Below are 13,709 nucleotides of genomic sequence, written 5' to 3'. Positions count from 1 at the left end.
AGAAATTCATCTAAGATGGTAAAAATGGAGAATGCAAATTGAAAAATAATTTAAACCCAAACAAGGATTTGAATAAGATAAAGTCTAGCCACAGCAGCCTACGAGACTCAGCTATGTGATACTGTATGTATATCTGCGGTGATGATAGCGAATACCAAATACCAAACGCTAATGTCAGCATGCTAACCCGGTGAGCAGGTATAAGGTTTACCATGTTCTCCATCTTCATTTAGCTTCTTCACAAAGCACAACTAAAGTTGATGGGAATAACATTAATTTTGCAGGTCTTTGGTCATAAACAAAAGAATTAGCACCGTAGTACTGACATTGCCATCCCCAGAAACACGTTGCTAGTGTGGCTAATAAACAATGAAATGGCTAAGATGAATTTAACACATTAAAACAGCATTGGTTATAGCTTTTTGTAGCCCACGGGAACATGCAAATATTCCACCTGTGAAAAGTAAAATTTTCAAACTGGCAACACACTTTACACAAATTCTCTGGAGGTAAAGGATACGTTAACATTTTTTTTGAAGTCTGTCTTAAAACAACACTCAATACGCAGAATCACGAAGTCAATTCAGAGATGTATTTCAAAGTCATTATTTAATAAGACAATGTACAAAAATATTGGCGCTGATTCAGCAGGCGTAGCATTGTGGGAAGTGGTAGAACAATATTGTTACAGTAAGATTAAGGAGTACTGGTATCAGATTGTGTCACCACTCAAAATTGAGAAGAATGTCCCTTTGGCAAATTACATACAAAAATCAATCTGAGTCAGAAGCATTATTTCTAAAATGAAGGAAACCAGTGCCATAATTCTGACATTAGTGGTCAGTCATCTGTAATATGAACGCTGTTTCATATTAGGAGGGAACAAAATGACTTTTGGCACAGTCATCTTGGTGCTTTTACCTCCAAGGCAATGACTTGGTCTTTTTTATGGTTACTATTTACTCAGTCAGTTGAACTGGTCCTAACTGCAGTGGGAAAGACAAAGCATGGTGAGCTCTGCAACAGTCACCAGTGCAAGCATCTACTAATGGGTTTTTGGGGCAAGTGTCAAGAGAGGAGGGAGAAGTTTTTATAAAGTAACTAAATTCTAAAGCAGAGAAGGTTTTACGATGAAAGGGGAGTTGTTAGGAGCTAACAGGATCTAAGAGGGAGTCAGGGGCTGCAGAGGTTTTGGGGCTCATGATTTTACAGGATCTGCCGGGGTCTTCCGTAGCTCATACCCTCCTGACTGGCTCCCTTATTGGACCCCATCTGTAGGCCAATAACATTTTTGCCCGCCTTGATCTGCTCATCGCTGAATTCTCTCTTGTTCTCCTGTGCTTTCCTGCAACACATCATTGAAAAAGTCACTAAATAAATAAAACTAAACTTATTCTAGTGGGGGTCAGTTAAATAAAGCAGTTTCTATTTTTCATCTTTGACTTACTTGAAGAACCAGTTAGGGTCTCCGTTGTATGTGCCTTCATCCTTGGTAATGGCCAAGCTACCCAGAGCTGACAGGGTCCTCTGCACCGCTGCAAGGTCCTTACCTGTTCCAACACACACACAGCCAGGATTATTCACCCTGCCATCAGTTACATTATGATGTTTCCATACATGTGCACTGTCACATCCAAACATATGTACTTAAACCCAGGTCAATTTAATCTTTTAGCATTAAATGTTTGCAGTAACTGAGGAATGACCTCCTGACCTTCCCAGAGGTCCACGGTCTGGAACATATCAGTCTTAGTGACGCCATACTTCTCGGCAGCATTGAGGAACTGGGAGATCTGCTCCATCTGTTTGAAGGCCATGGATGAGCCCTGGATCTTCTTCACGGGTTTATCACCAGCAAACAGACTGTTAATCAGCTCGCTCAGGACCTAGGAAGATGAGATGGAGGGACAGAAAGGGAGAAGAAAAGAAGAAGAGGAACAAAAAGATCATTAATCTTAAAGCATATTCTAGAAAAAACAGTCAAACATATGAGGTGCACTCACACATCCATCTTTCAGCCAAGCCTGGAAGCCCATTTTTCCAGGTTCTGGCCTTCCCACATTGGAGCCACACTGACGGTTAATCCACTCCACCAGGATCTGCTCCAGCTCAGGGTCATACTTGCTGTCAATTTTATCCTGAACCTGCCGGCTCATGCCATAGGATGGACCTTTGTTAGCCATGCCGACGCCCTGAGAGGTGATGAGCGGGGATGAGAGTGGGGAAGGGAACAAGAGGAATACAATGAAAGAAGAAAACAGTCAAAGAAAAAAATTATCTCTTAATAAATGTGATGATGAGCAGTTGGATTTTCACTGGTATCATCCTTATGTCCCATCTTGCCAATTTACAGCAACATGACAACACACATATTTTATAAACTTACTGTTGTCTTGTGTAGTAACATCCCAACTACCTCTTCGTCCAAAATAATTCTTTGTAGGCCATACATGACACCTTACGTATTCACATTGCAGTAACATTTTGATACATCCTCCAATCATGCATAGGTGTGTGAAAAATTTAGGCATAAGGCATATTTACTTACAAACACAGATATTCCTATCATGTATATATTGTAGATAACAAACACAGAATGCAAATATTAATGACATGCATGTATAAAGCGTGTATATAAGCGTAAATGCTCAGCACTTACTTTGAATACCTGTCTTAGAACAGTGGCATTAACAGCGTTATGTCTCCTAATGCACACCATTTAGCCCAATCAGGACCTGTGTCTGAGGCAAAGTGGTGTACAGTGGGAGCTCTATTTCAGCCAGATGACTTTTTGCATATTTTCTCCTTTTACACACACACACACACACACACACACACACACTCCCTTTTGGTCCCTTTCAACACATACACACACATCGCTGCCAGCACTTTTTTTTTCTTTTGTTTTATGCTTCTGTATTGCCTTTGGGCCAACAGCCAAGTGCAAAACCCATGTCAAAGTGCTGTCTGCACCATACAACCTTTGCTGCCATCTTGATCTCAGGTCACTTCAACTTCCTGTTCCTGGAGAGGTTCAAAGTTCAAATGTTAAAGGTTAAACCCATGAGTTGACTGGAGACATCTCATCTCTGGCGTAGGATGGAGAGTCTTATTGCAATGGGCAACAATAAACCTCTGTTTGACAACAATAGGCAACGCTGTTTAAGTCTTTTTTTCATTGGTTACTGGATATTTCCAACTGGCTGTAGTATTCATTCCCCAGACAGGACTGGTGTATGACCGTTAAGTCAGTTTATCTCATCATGATCTATATACAACACCTAACAAGTACGTACTCTTTATTTCCTTCCCTCAGTTACATTTTTCCTTATTTCTTTCCTCCTTTGCTCTCTTGCATCCTTCCCTACTCTCTACTTTCTATCCCATTCTTCTTCACATGACCTAAAATTAGTCACACAAGGGTTTTCATCAGAAAGTTCGTAACAGGGCAGCAGAAACCAGTTGTGAACACAATGCTGGCATATTCTCACCTTTTGAACTGATATGAGAAACTTGTTTGCATACCTATTTACACACCCAAGACACAGACGTGATGAATCTAAGTCTAACATTTACCACCCATTTAGCTACGTTTTGGTCTCCACCAACTCCTAAGGGGACTATCTGTCTCTTTAGCTGTTCGCCACCTAGTTGCTAACTATGTCTGTCTATTGGTTTATCAGAGCTTTTTTCACTAAAATGAAAAACTTTAGTTTTTAATGCACTTTTAATGCAGGACTTAATTGTAGTAGAGTATTTATTTCACCTTGTGGTTCTGCTAAATTAAGTATTTGTTTACTTGTTCCACCACTGCAATAAGATGCATGCTGCATGTCTGCATATTAGAGTCTGCATGCGTCTTTAATGGATTCCTGCCCAGAGTTGTCCACAGAGTGTTACCACCAGATCTGTTTGATATTCTTTTCATTCCCTATTGTCTTTTTCCAGACCGCAAAAAACCAAACACACATGCTGGGCAACACGCTCACTTATAAGCAGCCACAAGTTCAAGATACTATATTTTATCTTCCTGTCTTCTCTCTTGCTCTGGCAAACACACACACTCATACCCCTGGTTATTCCCACTGACATGCATCATTATATAATCATTATTACAGAGAAATGCTTGTCTGGTATGCTGTTAACTTCTCTTTTTTTCCATTGGCCTCCAGTTCTTAGCCTCATAAAGTACTCTCTGGACCACAATTGCAAATCACACAAACTACACTCTTTTTAGGGAAAGAAATAGAAGCTATGTTCACCGCAATGTGCACTCAATGCCTTCTTATGTCTTGTCCAGAGAAGAGAAGAGAAGAGAAGAGAAGAGAAGAGAAGAGAAGAGAAGAGAAGAGAAGAGAAGAGAAGAGAAGAGAAGAGAAGAGAATTTTTTTCTATCTTAAGTTTTGTCCTGTTTCAGTCTCTATATGTGCATTGCATGACAACCAAACAAACACTACAATATTTTTGGAAGCTGAATGAGTCTGTTTGAGTCTGGTCTCTATTTCTGGTATTTATGTGTATCCAGGGACCTGCTGTTATGCTTGGGACCTGGCCCAGGTCCAGTAACTCAGGATTGTGCTCTCTGTCTGCTTCTCCTTAAATATTTAAGGCAGTGATCATATAATATAAAAACATGCTATAATACTGTATTTTCAATAAATATAACCCTCTAGCAAGCGAAGAATGCTATATTTAATTCTGCAACTCTTAGTAGGATTACAACTATTGCAATTACTGTTACTGCTACAGCTCATACAACTTATACTATTGTATTAACAGCCATTCCTCTTGACCAGGACAATGTCACTAAAACAATTTAATTAAAGATTCATGAAAAATGGGAGTGAGCACTAATATAAGAGGAAAAAGCTCAACATGAAAAATAAGGAGAAAATAATACAAAACAAAAAGGAAAATGAAGAAAAAACAAGACAAAAATAGGACAAAACCACAGATTTCAAGTGAAAGTAAGTATATATACATATATAATGCTTCTATATATATAAAAAATGCTTCCTCTCAAGAGTCCTAAAGTGCTGTAAACCACAAACATGACCTCATCACCTCCATCCCTACATCCATCCATCTCTTTCACTTGTGTTTTTCCTCCTCTGTTTCTCTATTACCATGGTAAATCAGTTAATGCCAGGGCAGGAAACCAGTGTGAGGGCTGTGGCAACTGTGGCAGCCGGAGGGGATGTGCCGTCATGCAGCCTTGCCTCCTCTACAGTTAATCAGCAAACCACCATGTAATGATTTGCTATGAATGCAGATGGTGGGGACGTGGTCACCATGAATATTTTTTTTCCTCAGTGTAAGTTATTAGAGGTGGGTGTAGGAATAAAGGAGCTAAAGCTTTGGTTAGACTGGTTAGAGTATCTTACTGTACTACAGCTCAGCAGTGTTGATGTCAGAGTTGAGTCATCAGGGTGAAGGACGTTCCCCCTGCCAGCTGATGTGCTGCAGTTTGACAATGAGCTCAGAGCACTTTTGTTACATGGCTCTGTTTTATGGCAGCTGCAGAGAAAACCGCTTCTTTGCCAGACTTTCACTAGCACAGAGAGCATTTTCAGAATCTGCTGCCAAGACCCTTCATGGTTCTGATTATTCTGACAAACTCTTTGTGTGTTTGAACCATTGTATTTCCATTGACTGAGGCAGGGATAGCACTATCCAATTCAGTTCAGTGCCAGAGCCCCAGCACTGTTACATGGATGTGGTTATTTTCTGGCATTATAAACTACTGTGCCTCTCTGCTCTGCTGTGTTTATGTGCTGCCACAGGATTGACAGTGCAGATAGTGTTATCTGCTTCAGTTGCTGCTGCTTAGAATCTGAGCTGCCCACTGGTACTTCCCTTCTGCCACTGCAGGCCTGGTTTTACTGGAACCACTTGGTGAGCTGCCATATTTCATGATAAACTCGTTACCTTCAGGCCGAACATCCAAGCAATCTTTTAGACTTTAAAGTATTTCTCTGTCATAAAACACCCATGTTCATAAGCAGAGTATGAAAGTTTGGATGAACTTAAATGTGGAGAGAAGCCATTCTGTATATCTCTGTCAATGGCTCTGTCTTTATGAACTATTTTTATACCTGTCTCTTTATCTGTATCTGCATCCTCATTAGGAAGTGTGGTGTTCTTTCATGTCTTGTGAAGTCATGCTTCCAAAGCCCATGTATGGCAGTGGATCATTTGCTTCAGCAAATAAAAGTACGTTCACTGACTGAGATATGCAACACTGTCTGGCTCACCTCTCTGCTTCTCCTCCCCTTGCTTCACATGGAAAATATATCAACCCTCCAATAACATCTGAATCGTATTAAGGACAAACAGTGAGTCTGTTTGCGATGAGACAATCCTCTGACAAAATATAGGTAATTGTGGAAAACCCAATACAAAGCAGACAGCTTGAGTTCAACCAGACTCCATATCAAAACAGCATATTGTAAAACCTAATTATGATGACACTGAACAATACTATAATAATAATTACTTGATCTATCACATGTAACTAACAGTATTCTGACAGATAGACCCACACAGTACTGACTCAAACAGAAGATACATATAATCCATGGAAATAACTTTTTACATACTTTTTTACATACATACATTTTGCATGAACAACCTTTGATATTCTATATATAACATATGCGATAACCATTGTTTAACCATTTTTTAACTCATAGTCAAGCACAGATGCATCTTAAAGTGTGTATTTGCGTACAGAGCTCTCCCTTAACCTGTGACAGATTACATTGCTCTTATTTTGAAATGACTACAACACCTGCAAGTGTCATTTTATATTCAAATATGTGCAATGGAGGCATATGCATATATACGTATAGTATATATATATATATACATATATATATATATATATATACTTTATTTTTTATTTTTTTTATGAGAAGCTCAGAAGGCCTCATGCATTCAAAAGTACTGACTGACTGATCTATAAAGTGATGGCTGATCAAGCCACAGCTGATTTGTCTCACTGACTGTCCCAAATTCATTTCAGGAAACTTTATCCTCTATGTTGGAATAAAAGAAAAGTATACTCACTGTGTGAAGGAATAGGTCAGTTCTCTGCTGGCCACTAGTGCAGTTTGCGGGGTGAGCGTGGATGCTTGACTGAGTGTTTGTATATGCTTCCCAGGGACCTCCCTCTCAAAAATGCCGGCTTAAAAGGAGCAGATGAGGAAAGATGACTTCACTAAAATCTACAGAAAGAGAGAGAGAGAGAGAGAGAGAGAGAGAGAGGGGGGGAGGGAGGGAGGGAGGGAGGAGGGAGTGTGACAGAGGAATAGGAGGGAGAGAGGGGAAGGAAAAAAGGAAACTTCATCCCTAAAAGGGCATGGCCTTTCAGCAGCTCCCTCTCCCTGTCTTTGCGTCGCTTCCCCTCACGTTGAGTTAAAAAGCCCAGCCTTATTTGGGTAGAGCTGCTCCATGTAGAGGAGGGAGGCAGCAGCCAGGCAGTGTTAGTTTGGTCAGGGGGAATTCTCCAAATACTTTCACCACATCCCTCAGCTCGTTCAAAGTGGCTGCGAGATGATGAGGGAGAGGATGAGGGCTTAAGGGAGGAGTAGAGATGAAATTTAAAGAAAATCAAGAAAGAGACTCTGGATGTGGAAAAGAGTTATATAGTGTTGAAGGAAACAACGTCAAAAGTGACACTTTGCTTCTGTATCTTTGCACAGTGACAAGGGAAGGAAGTGGAGAGGAAGAAAGAGAGGAGAGAAAGGAGGAGAGGAGAGGAAAGGAGGATGGAGGGAAAGAATGGAGAGGAGAAGAGGGGAAGAGGGGGAGAAAAGAATGAAGGAGAGGAGAGGCAGAAAGTGAAGAGAGGAGAGGATGAGGGGAGGAAGAGGAGGAGATGATGGAGAGGAAAGGAGGAAGGAGAGAAGAGGGAGAGGCAGAGGAGAGACAGAAATGGATAAGAGTGAGGAGGAGTAGCAGTCATCATCATTCAGACAGAGAATTCCATGTAAGTCCTGGGTGCTCCTCAGTAGCTGCACCCAGTGTCTGTGTGTGTGTGTGTGTGTGTGTGTGTGTGTGTGTGTGTGTGTGCGTAGACGTAAACTCCACCACTCATGACATTTCCATCACTTCCATTCCATTACAGGCGGCTTACTTTTTGGCACGGCGCTCCAGTTTCAATATAAGAGGCGTTGAACGTACATTTATAACTGCAGTTTCTACCTCAGTGGAAAGTTTGACGTTAGATCACACTCAGGATGAGAAACTCATAAGGAATCACTCTTACTTTTACACAGTTACGTGGGATTCGCAAAGACAAAGTAATAACAGATCCTGAGATCTATTCTGACTGAGTGTTAAGGCAAACATTTCCAAGTTACTGAAATTGTCTTTAACTAAAAAAACTACATCTTTCTGAAAACTTCCCAAATATTTAGCCTTAAATCAATTCCAATTTTTTTTCTTCTTGACCACCACCCATTTCTGAACTCAACATAACAAGGGTACAGCATTTTCCTTTTGTGTACACAAATGTATTCACATCAGCATGAATTAATTGATGAAAACAGCCATGTCAATAACACAACATACTTCTGTCATAGACACAAGAAAACAACAAGAACAACAACAAAAAAACTTTTTGGTCCATCTGTCTTTACATGATTGATTCTGTGATACTCGTGTTATATGGCTGTGTTCTTCTCATGTCCGTTAATCTGCCAAATGTTCACATTCACATGTATTTTACTGGGTGTGTATTTATGTGATGGATTTTCCTTTGATAGTTGACTTAGAGCAAACTGTGGAAGATTCAAAATACCTAAATAAAAACAAATCAAACAGAAATATAAAGTCAAATACAGTACATTTAGCAGTATTTATTTTGATGTATGCATTCACAAGCAGCTGTTTAGGTGCTATCTTGTTTTCAATCATGTAGCCTTTTAAATAAAGGTCTTTTATCTCCATGTACTTTTTGCAATTCAAGGGGAGATAATGCCCCCCCTCCTACATGATGGCGTTCACCTGTGCACCAGGACCTCCTGCTTTGTGACTGGCTGTTTTGTGATCCAAGGAGTCCTTCCTCTGCTGCATTATTATGTCATGTTTATTTATTTTCCCCATGCCCTTTGCTGTCTGTATTTTTCACTGGTAAAATTGTGAACTGATAAATGTTTAACCTGTTCTCATTGCATTTGCATGATGCACCGTCCCTGGCTTGTAGGCTGGATGCTATCTCCTGGGAGAGCAGATGGCAGAGGCTAGAAAACAAAATACATACAAATGCAAATACGTAGTAAGATAGTACATGATTATTGTGATACCATTATATTACTGATGTCATGGAGTTCTTTGATCCTTTGCTAACATCCAGAGGTCATGATCATAGTTAGATTTTTTGGGAAATACAGTCATTCACTTTCTTAGTGAGAGTTAGACAAGAGGATTAATAGGCTACCACTCCAAAATCTGTCCTTTAAATATGAAGCTACAACCAGCATCTAGTTATCTTAGCTTAGCTCAGCATCTATCCAACCGTGTCAAAACCTTTGATTGGTACTGTAGCTCTCTACAAAAGTAACAAAATCCATGTGCCAACATCTCTAAAGCTCATGTTATATCGGTTTTGTTTTACATGTAAAAAGACTACCGAGAGCAACATAGCTAGATGTTTCCAGCCTTTGTGCTAGGCTAAGCTAACGTCTCCTGATGTGACATTATATTTAACGGACAGATATAAGTCTCATAATCTCATCTAACTGTCAAGTTGAAATCTAGCATTTTCCAAACTGTCACACTATTTCTTTAAAGTAATTAAATAGATCCTCATTGACACTTTCCCACTGGAATGTGTGTGTGGACCTGTTTGCCTGTGTGTGCAGCATGTGTGTAATCTGGTGCTACATCATGTGTTTATTCAACTGAAAGAATTTCCTCAGCCTGGCAGTGGTTTATATTCATTTGTAATGAGCTTCCATGTAAGGCACTTGTTTACAGAGTTACACAATACTGTAATAGGCCAAATGTTAGCAGCAGCAGCAGCAGCAGCAGTGTTATGATCCAATCATTCCCAAATTATATCAAAGCCTCTGACTGCTACCTATTTCCATTCATGGTGTGTGTGTGTGTGTGTGTGTGTATGTGTGTGGCAAGTGGGCTGAAATACAAAATCCAAATAGAAATTAAGTGTACCTCACCTGTCAAATGAACTTTTATTGTGTCCAAATCAAAACAATTTCACACTTCCTCCATACACAAACCATCACTGTAGTTGTAGCATATACTTTTTAATGATGCAAACATTTGCAGACATGTGACTTTCTGTTTCCATGCAAATCAAAAATATATGTGTGTCTTTCTTTCAATTTGATCATAAATGCCTGCTCTGTATACACATGCATGAGTCTATATATGTACGACTTGTCCTGTTTATATCTACTGTAGCGTTTCTATGGGGCTTGTCACACAATAGGCCAAGAACCTACATCTGGTGGGTCGTAATGGGAATAAATGCAGCTAGTTTTCTGATCTCAGCTGAGCAAGTACAAATTGATTCATTCAAGGTCCTGGAGTGAGAAAGGTTCAGTAGCATGGCTCTCAAACTGGTTTATTATTCATAATTTAAAGGGTACAATATGTAACCAGTGAAGATATTATATTCCAGGTATTTACAGAGCTTCCTCCCGGACGTTAGCTCCGCATAGACCTGATCACCTCTCTGCAGCTCCAGTACCACAACCTGAGAAGATAAACGTAAACAGTGTCATGTTTAGCCATTATACAAAATAATGTCAAAGTCACAAGGAAATTGCTTTTTTTTTCAATTTTCCATTTGATATGTAAGTGTAATATTTGATCACTAGATATATGGCAACCAGAATACCAGTGTTATTTCACTATTGTTTTCACTTCTTACCTGAGTGGCACTGTCTTCACCATCCTCTCGATTGTTCTCCCACACACTGGCTGTTGGCTTCCCATTGAACATTAGCTGGACCTACAGATTTAAACAAAACACAAAATTACAATAAAAATGACCTGCTATTGCTATGTGGTCATACCAGCTGAATGTATTCTGAAATCAGATATTTGTTAAGTCTATCTGGTTTGTTTACTTTATGGTAGAGACGCGCATTCTCCTCCACAGACGAGTAGACCGTGAAGGAAAAGACATAAACACCAGCACAGGGGGCAGTGAAGACACCTGGAGAGTGAGAGGAAGAGTTAGTGGAACTGCAGGGATGTATGTTTTACATGCGCATTTAATGTGAAATGATGGGTAAATGGTACACACTTTCCTATCTTGATGGAGGGAACTGGATGTTTGGCTGTGCAACCTGTGTGTGTGTGTGTGTGTGTGTGTGTGTGTGTGTGTGTGTGTGTGTGTGTGTGTATGTTTTGTACCCAAGGAAGGATTATATCCCATGCCATCGTTAAGACTGACAATGCCATAGGGGATTGGCACATTGGTATTGAAAGGACCAAAGCAGCGTTCAGTAGATCCAAGAATTGTAACGGCAATACTTGGGTCTATGGTGGCTTTGAAGGACACCTTGACACCAGCTGCAAGTAAAACAGAGACAGATTTCTTGTACAACAAAGCTCAGTGTCCATTGCTGTACTTGTTGGTGTAAGTCTCCCATCCATCAGTCTAAGTGTGTTTACCTGTGAGTGCCTGCATTCTGCTATTCAGTGTGCTGATGTCATGCCACAAATATTTAATCCTCATGAAGGTATCCTCTTCTACTTGGTATAAATCATTGGCTCCACAGCAGCATCCACGCTGGCGATTGAAAGTACAATTGCAGTCCCATTTGTCACAGGTCAGAGACCCCTTCCACTGGACTGGGATGGGATGGAGGAATGGTGAGAAGGGACAAAGAGAAGAGGGGGCACAGGTTACAACGCTGGGTTCAGAGGCGTGTAACTGTGCAAGGTTGAAGGATAGTTTTGCTGCAGATAAACATTCTTGCTCTGTTGACTTTATCAAGTAAATTAAAGTAAAAAAAAAAAACAACAACTAATGTTTGGTTTGCAAAGTTTTCAGAAAAAAAACATACAGCTGGATAATATCCACCATAAAATGCATAAACTGTGTGGATGAGTAAAATGTGGCAGTTTGTGTGTCTTACGTGCAGCCTGCTTCAGCATTTCATGGGTGGTGGATTGGGCCTCCACGCGACCACAGAGAAACAGCGACCCCAACAGGAACAAAGCTGTTAATACAAGCATCTGAAAGAAGACGTATTGAGTATCAGGTCAATCATGGATTAATATGCACCCAGAAAAGCAAGGCTGCATTGCCAGTGCAGTGTCAGGAGGTAATTTACACCTGAATTGTAATATCTTACAATTTCTAAATTCCAGTCTGTGATTAAAAATCTTTGTTATCACTTGTTGGACACATCAGGGTTTACATTTACGTTTAATGGTGAAATTCTGGCACAGAGTTTGAAGCAGCCTTTGTAGATGTTATGTGTGTAGGCTGATTCAGAATTAAATCAGTTTAAATCTGGATTATGTGATGATTTGAATTGATTGTACCTCAAAATCTACTCACACTTTATACACTTTCAGCCCATTGTTTTGGTTCTCTGGCCTCAAATACACTGTATGGTTGAGTGTTACCACTCTCATTAACTGCCCATTATGCAATTAATTAAGTGTAACCTGCCAACACTGAAATAATGTTATATTCATTTAAATTCTGATGGAACAATAGTTTATGTGAACTTTTAAACTAAATTCACCCTGGTTTTGAATTAAAGGTCCATGGTGTTTCCCATTTTTGTCAAATGAATCAATTGCCTCTTGTTCTGAATAAGTTTATATATCTTTCCTAAGTTAACTAACTTCTCTTAAAGAAATGCAGATATCTAGCAGCTAAAAGCCGAGATATCTGTCTGTGCTAAACAGAGCTAAAACATGAGAAAACATGAGATTATATTAATTTAGGTCGGCAATATGAAGGCAAAATAATCCAAAAGTAACAGGAAGTATAGATGACACAAGTGATTGTGCTTAGAGGTATATAATCTAACAATAACTTGCTTTATTAAAAAAATAAAAATAAAAAAAGTAAAGACCCGTCCTGTCTAAACTGTTAGTGTCACAAAGGCACATCACTGAATCATTACACTCAATAATTAGAAAAAAATATTGAAGAAAGAAAAGACAACACTATATAATTGGTCAGAATCTTTATCAAGGCTGTTGCAGTGGTTGATGGCTGATAGACGTTTTTCTTTTAAACTATATTTTTGGTGAGAGCTATGTAAGGATAGAAACATAAAACTTACTGTCTTTTGTTCCTCCCTGTCCTTGTTCTGAAAGACTGTGTCAAGTTCTTTGTGGGTTTGTAAAACTGTGAGTCAGAGTTTTTAAGTAGGGGATGGTTTTTAGCTTCTGACTGATGCACTACAGGTGATCCTCCCCTTGAGGAGGTGAATGACAGAAGCTCCGCCTCACACACAAACACACAAACACACGCACACACACACACACACACACACACATAAACAGGTTGCAAAACAGGGAAGTGCATCCCTGGTAATACAGTACAGTATGGTTTTCCTTTAGTGTGAAAAAACGAGAATTGATTTTGTTGCACCTTTCAGCACCTTATTGTTGGGACCATAATACCTCTAATCAGGACAGTGGTGTCTGGTTGCCTTTTTTCCAGAGGACACCAGCTGGTGAACATTGTTGTCAGGTCCCTGAGGATA

At 39.8% G+C, this 13,709-nt stretch overlaps 2 protein-coding genes across 3 annotated transcripts; both read right to left on the bottom strand.

Annotated features, from left to right (window-relative positions):
- Window positions 1-590: 590 nt before the first annotated feature.
- tagln (transgelin) lies at window positions 591-7,210 on the bottom strand. 2 transcript variants are annotated; one of them, XM_071496082.1, is made up of 6 exons: window positions 7,069-7,197; window positions 2,982-3,024; window positions 2,004-2,192; window positions 1,715-1,886; window positions 1,448-1,550; window positions 591-1,345 (listed from the first exon to the last, which is right to left on the bottom strand). In XM_071496082.1, the coding sequence occupies exons 2-6, from the start codon at window positions 2,991-2,993 to the stop codon at window positions 1,207-1,209; spliced, it is 615 nt and encodes a 204-aa protein (XP_071352183.1). In that variant the 5' UTR covers window positions 2,994-3,024; window positions 7,069-7,197; the 3' UTR covers window positions 591-1,206. The 2 variants fall into 2 exon arrangements, with proteins under 2 accessions (XP_071352183.1, XP_071352184.1); XM_071496083.1 differs by lacking the exon at window positions 2,982-3,024 and having other exon boundaries at window positions 7,069-7,210.
- A 2,961-nt stretch (window positions 7,211-10,171) lies between these two features.
- cbln18 (cerebellin 18) lies at window positions 10,172-13,378 on the bottom strand. The gene is made up of 7 exons (XM_071496698.1): window positions 13,284-13,378; window positions 12,117-12,216; window positions 11,650-11,829; window positions 11,389-11,547; window positions 11,100-11,188; window positions 10,901-10,981; window positions 10,172-10,723 (listed from the first exon to the last, which is right to left on the bottom strand). The coding sequence occupies exons 2-7, from the start codon at window positions 12,214-12,216 to the stop codon at window positions 10,595-10,597; spliced, it is 738 nt and encodes a 245-aa protein (XP_071352799.1). The 5' UTR covers window positions 13,284-13,378; the 3' UTR covers window positions 10,172-10,594.
- Window positions 13,379-13,709: the final 331 nt, after the last annotated feature.

Source organism: Trachinotus anak, unplaced genomic scaffold (genome assembly GCF_046630095.1).
Source record: "Trachinotus anak isolate AG129_WGS33_773 ecotype Australia unplaced genomic scaffold, CSIRO_AGI_Tana_v1 ptg000014l, whole genome shotgun sequence".
Taxonomy (NCBI): Eukaryota; Metazoa; Chordata; class Actinopteri; order Carangiformes; family Carangidae; genus Trachinotus; species Trachinotus anak.
Note: the sequence above shows the minus strand (reverse complement) of the source record. Positions and strands in the feature narration are given on the sequence as shown.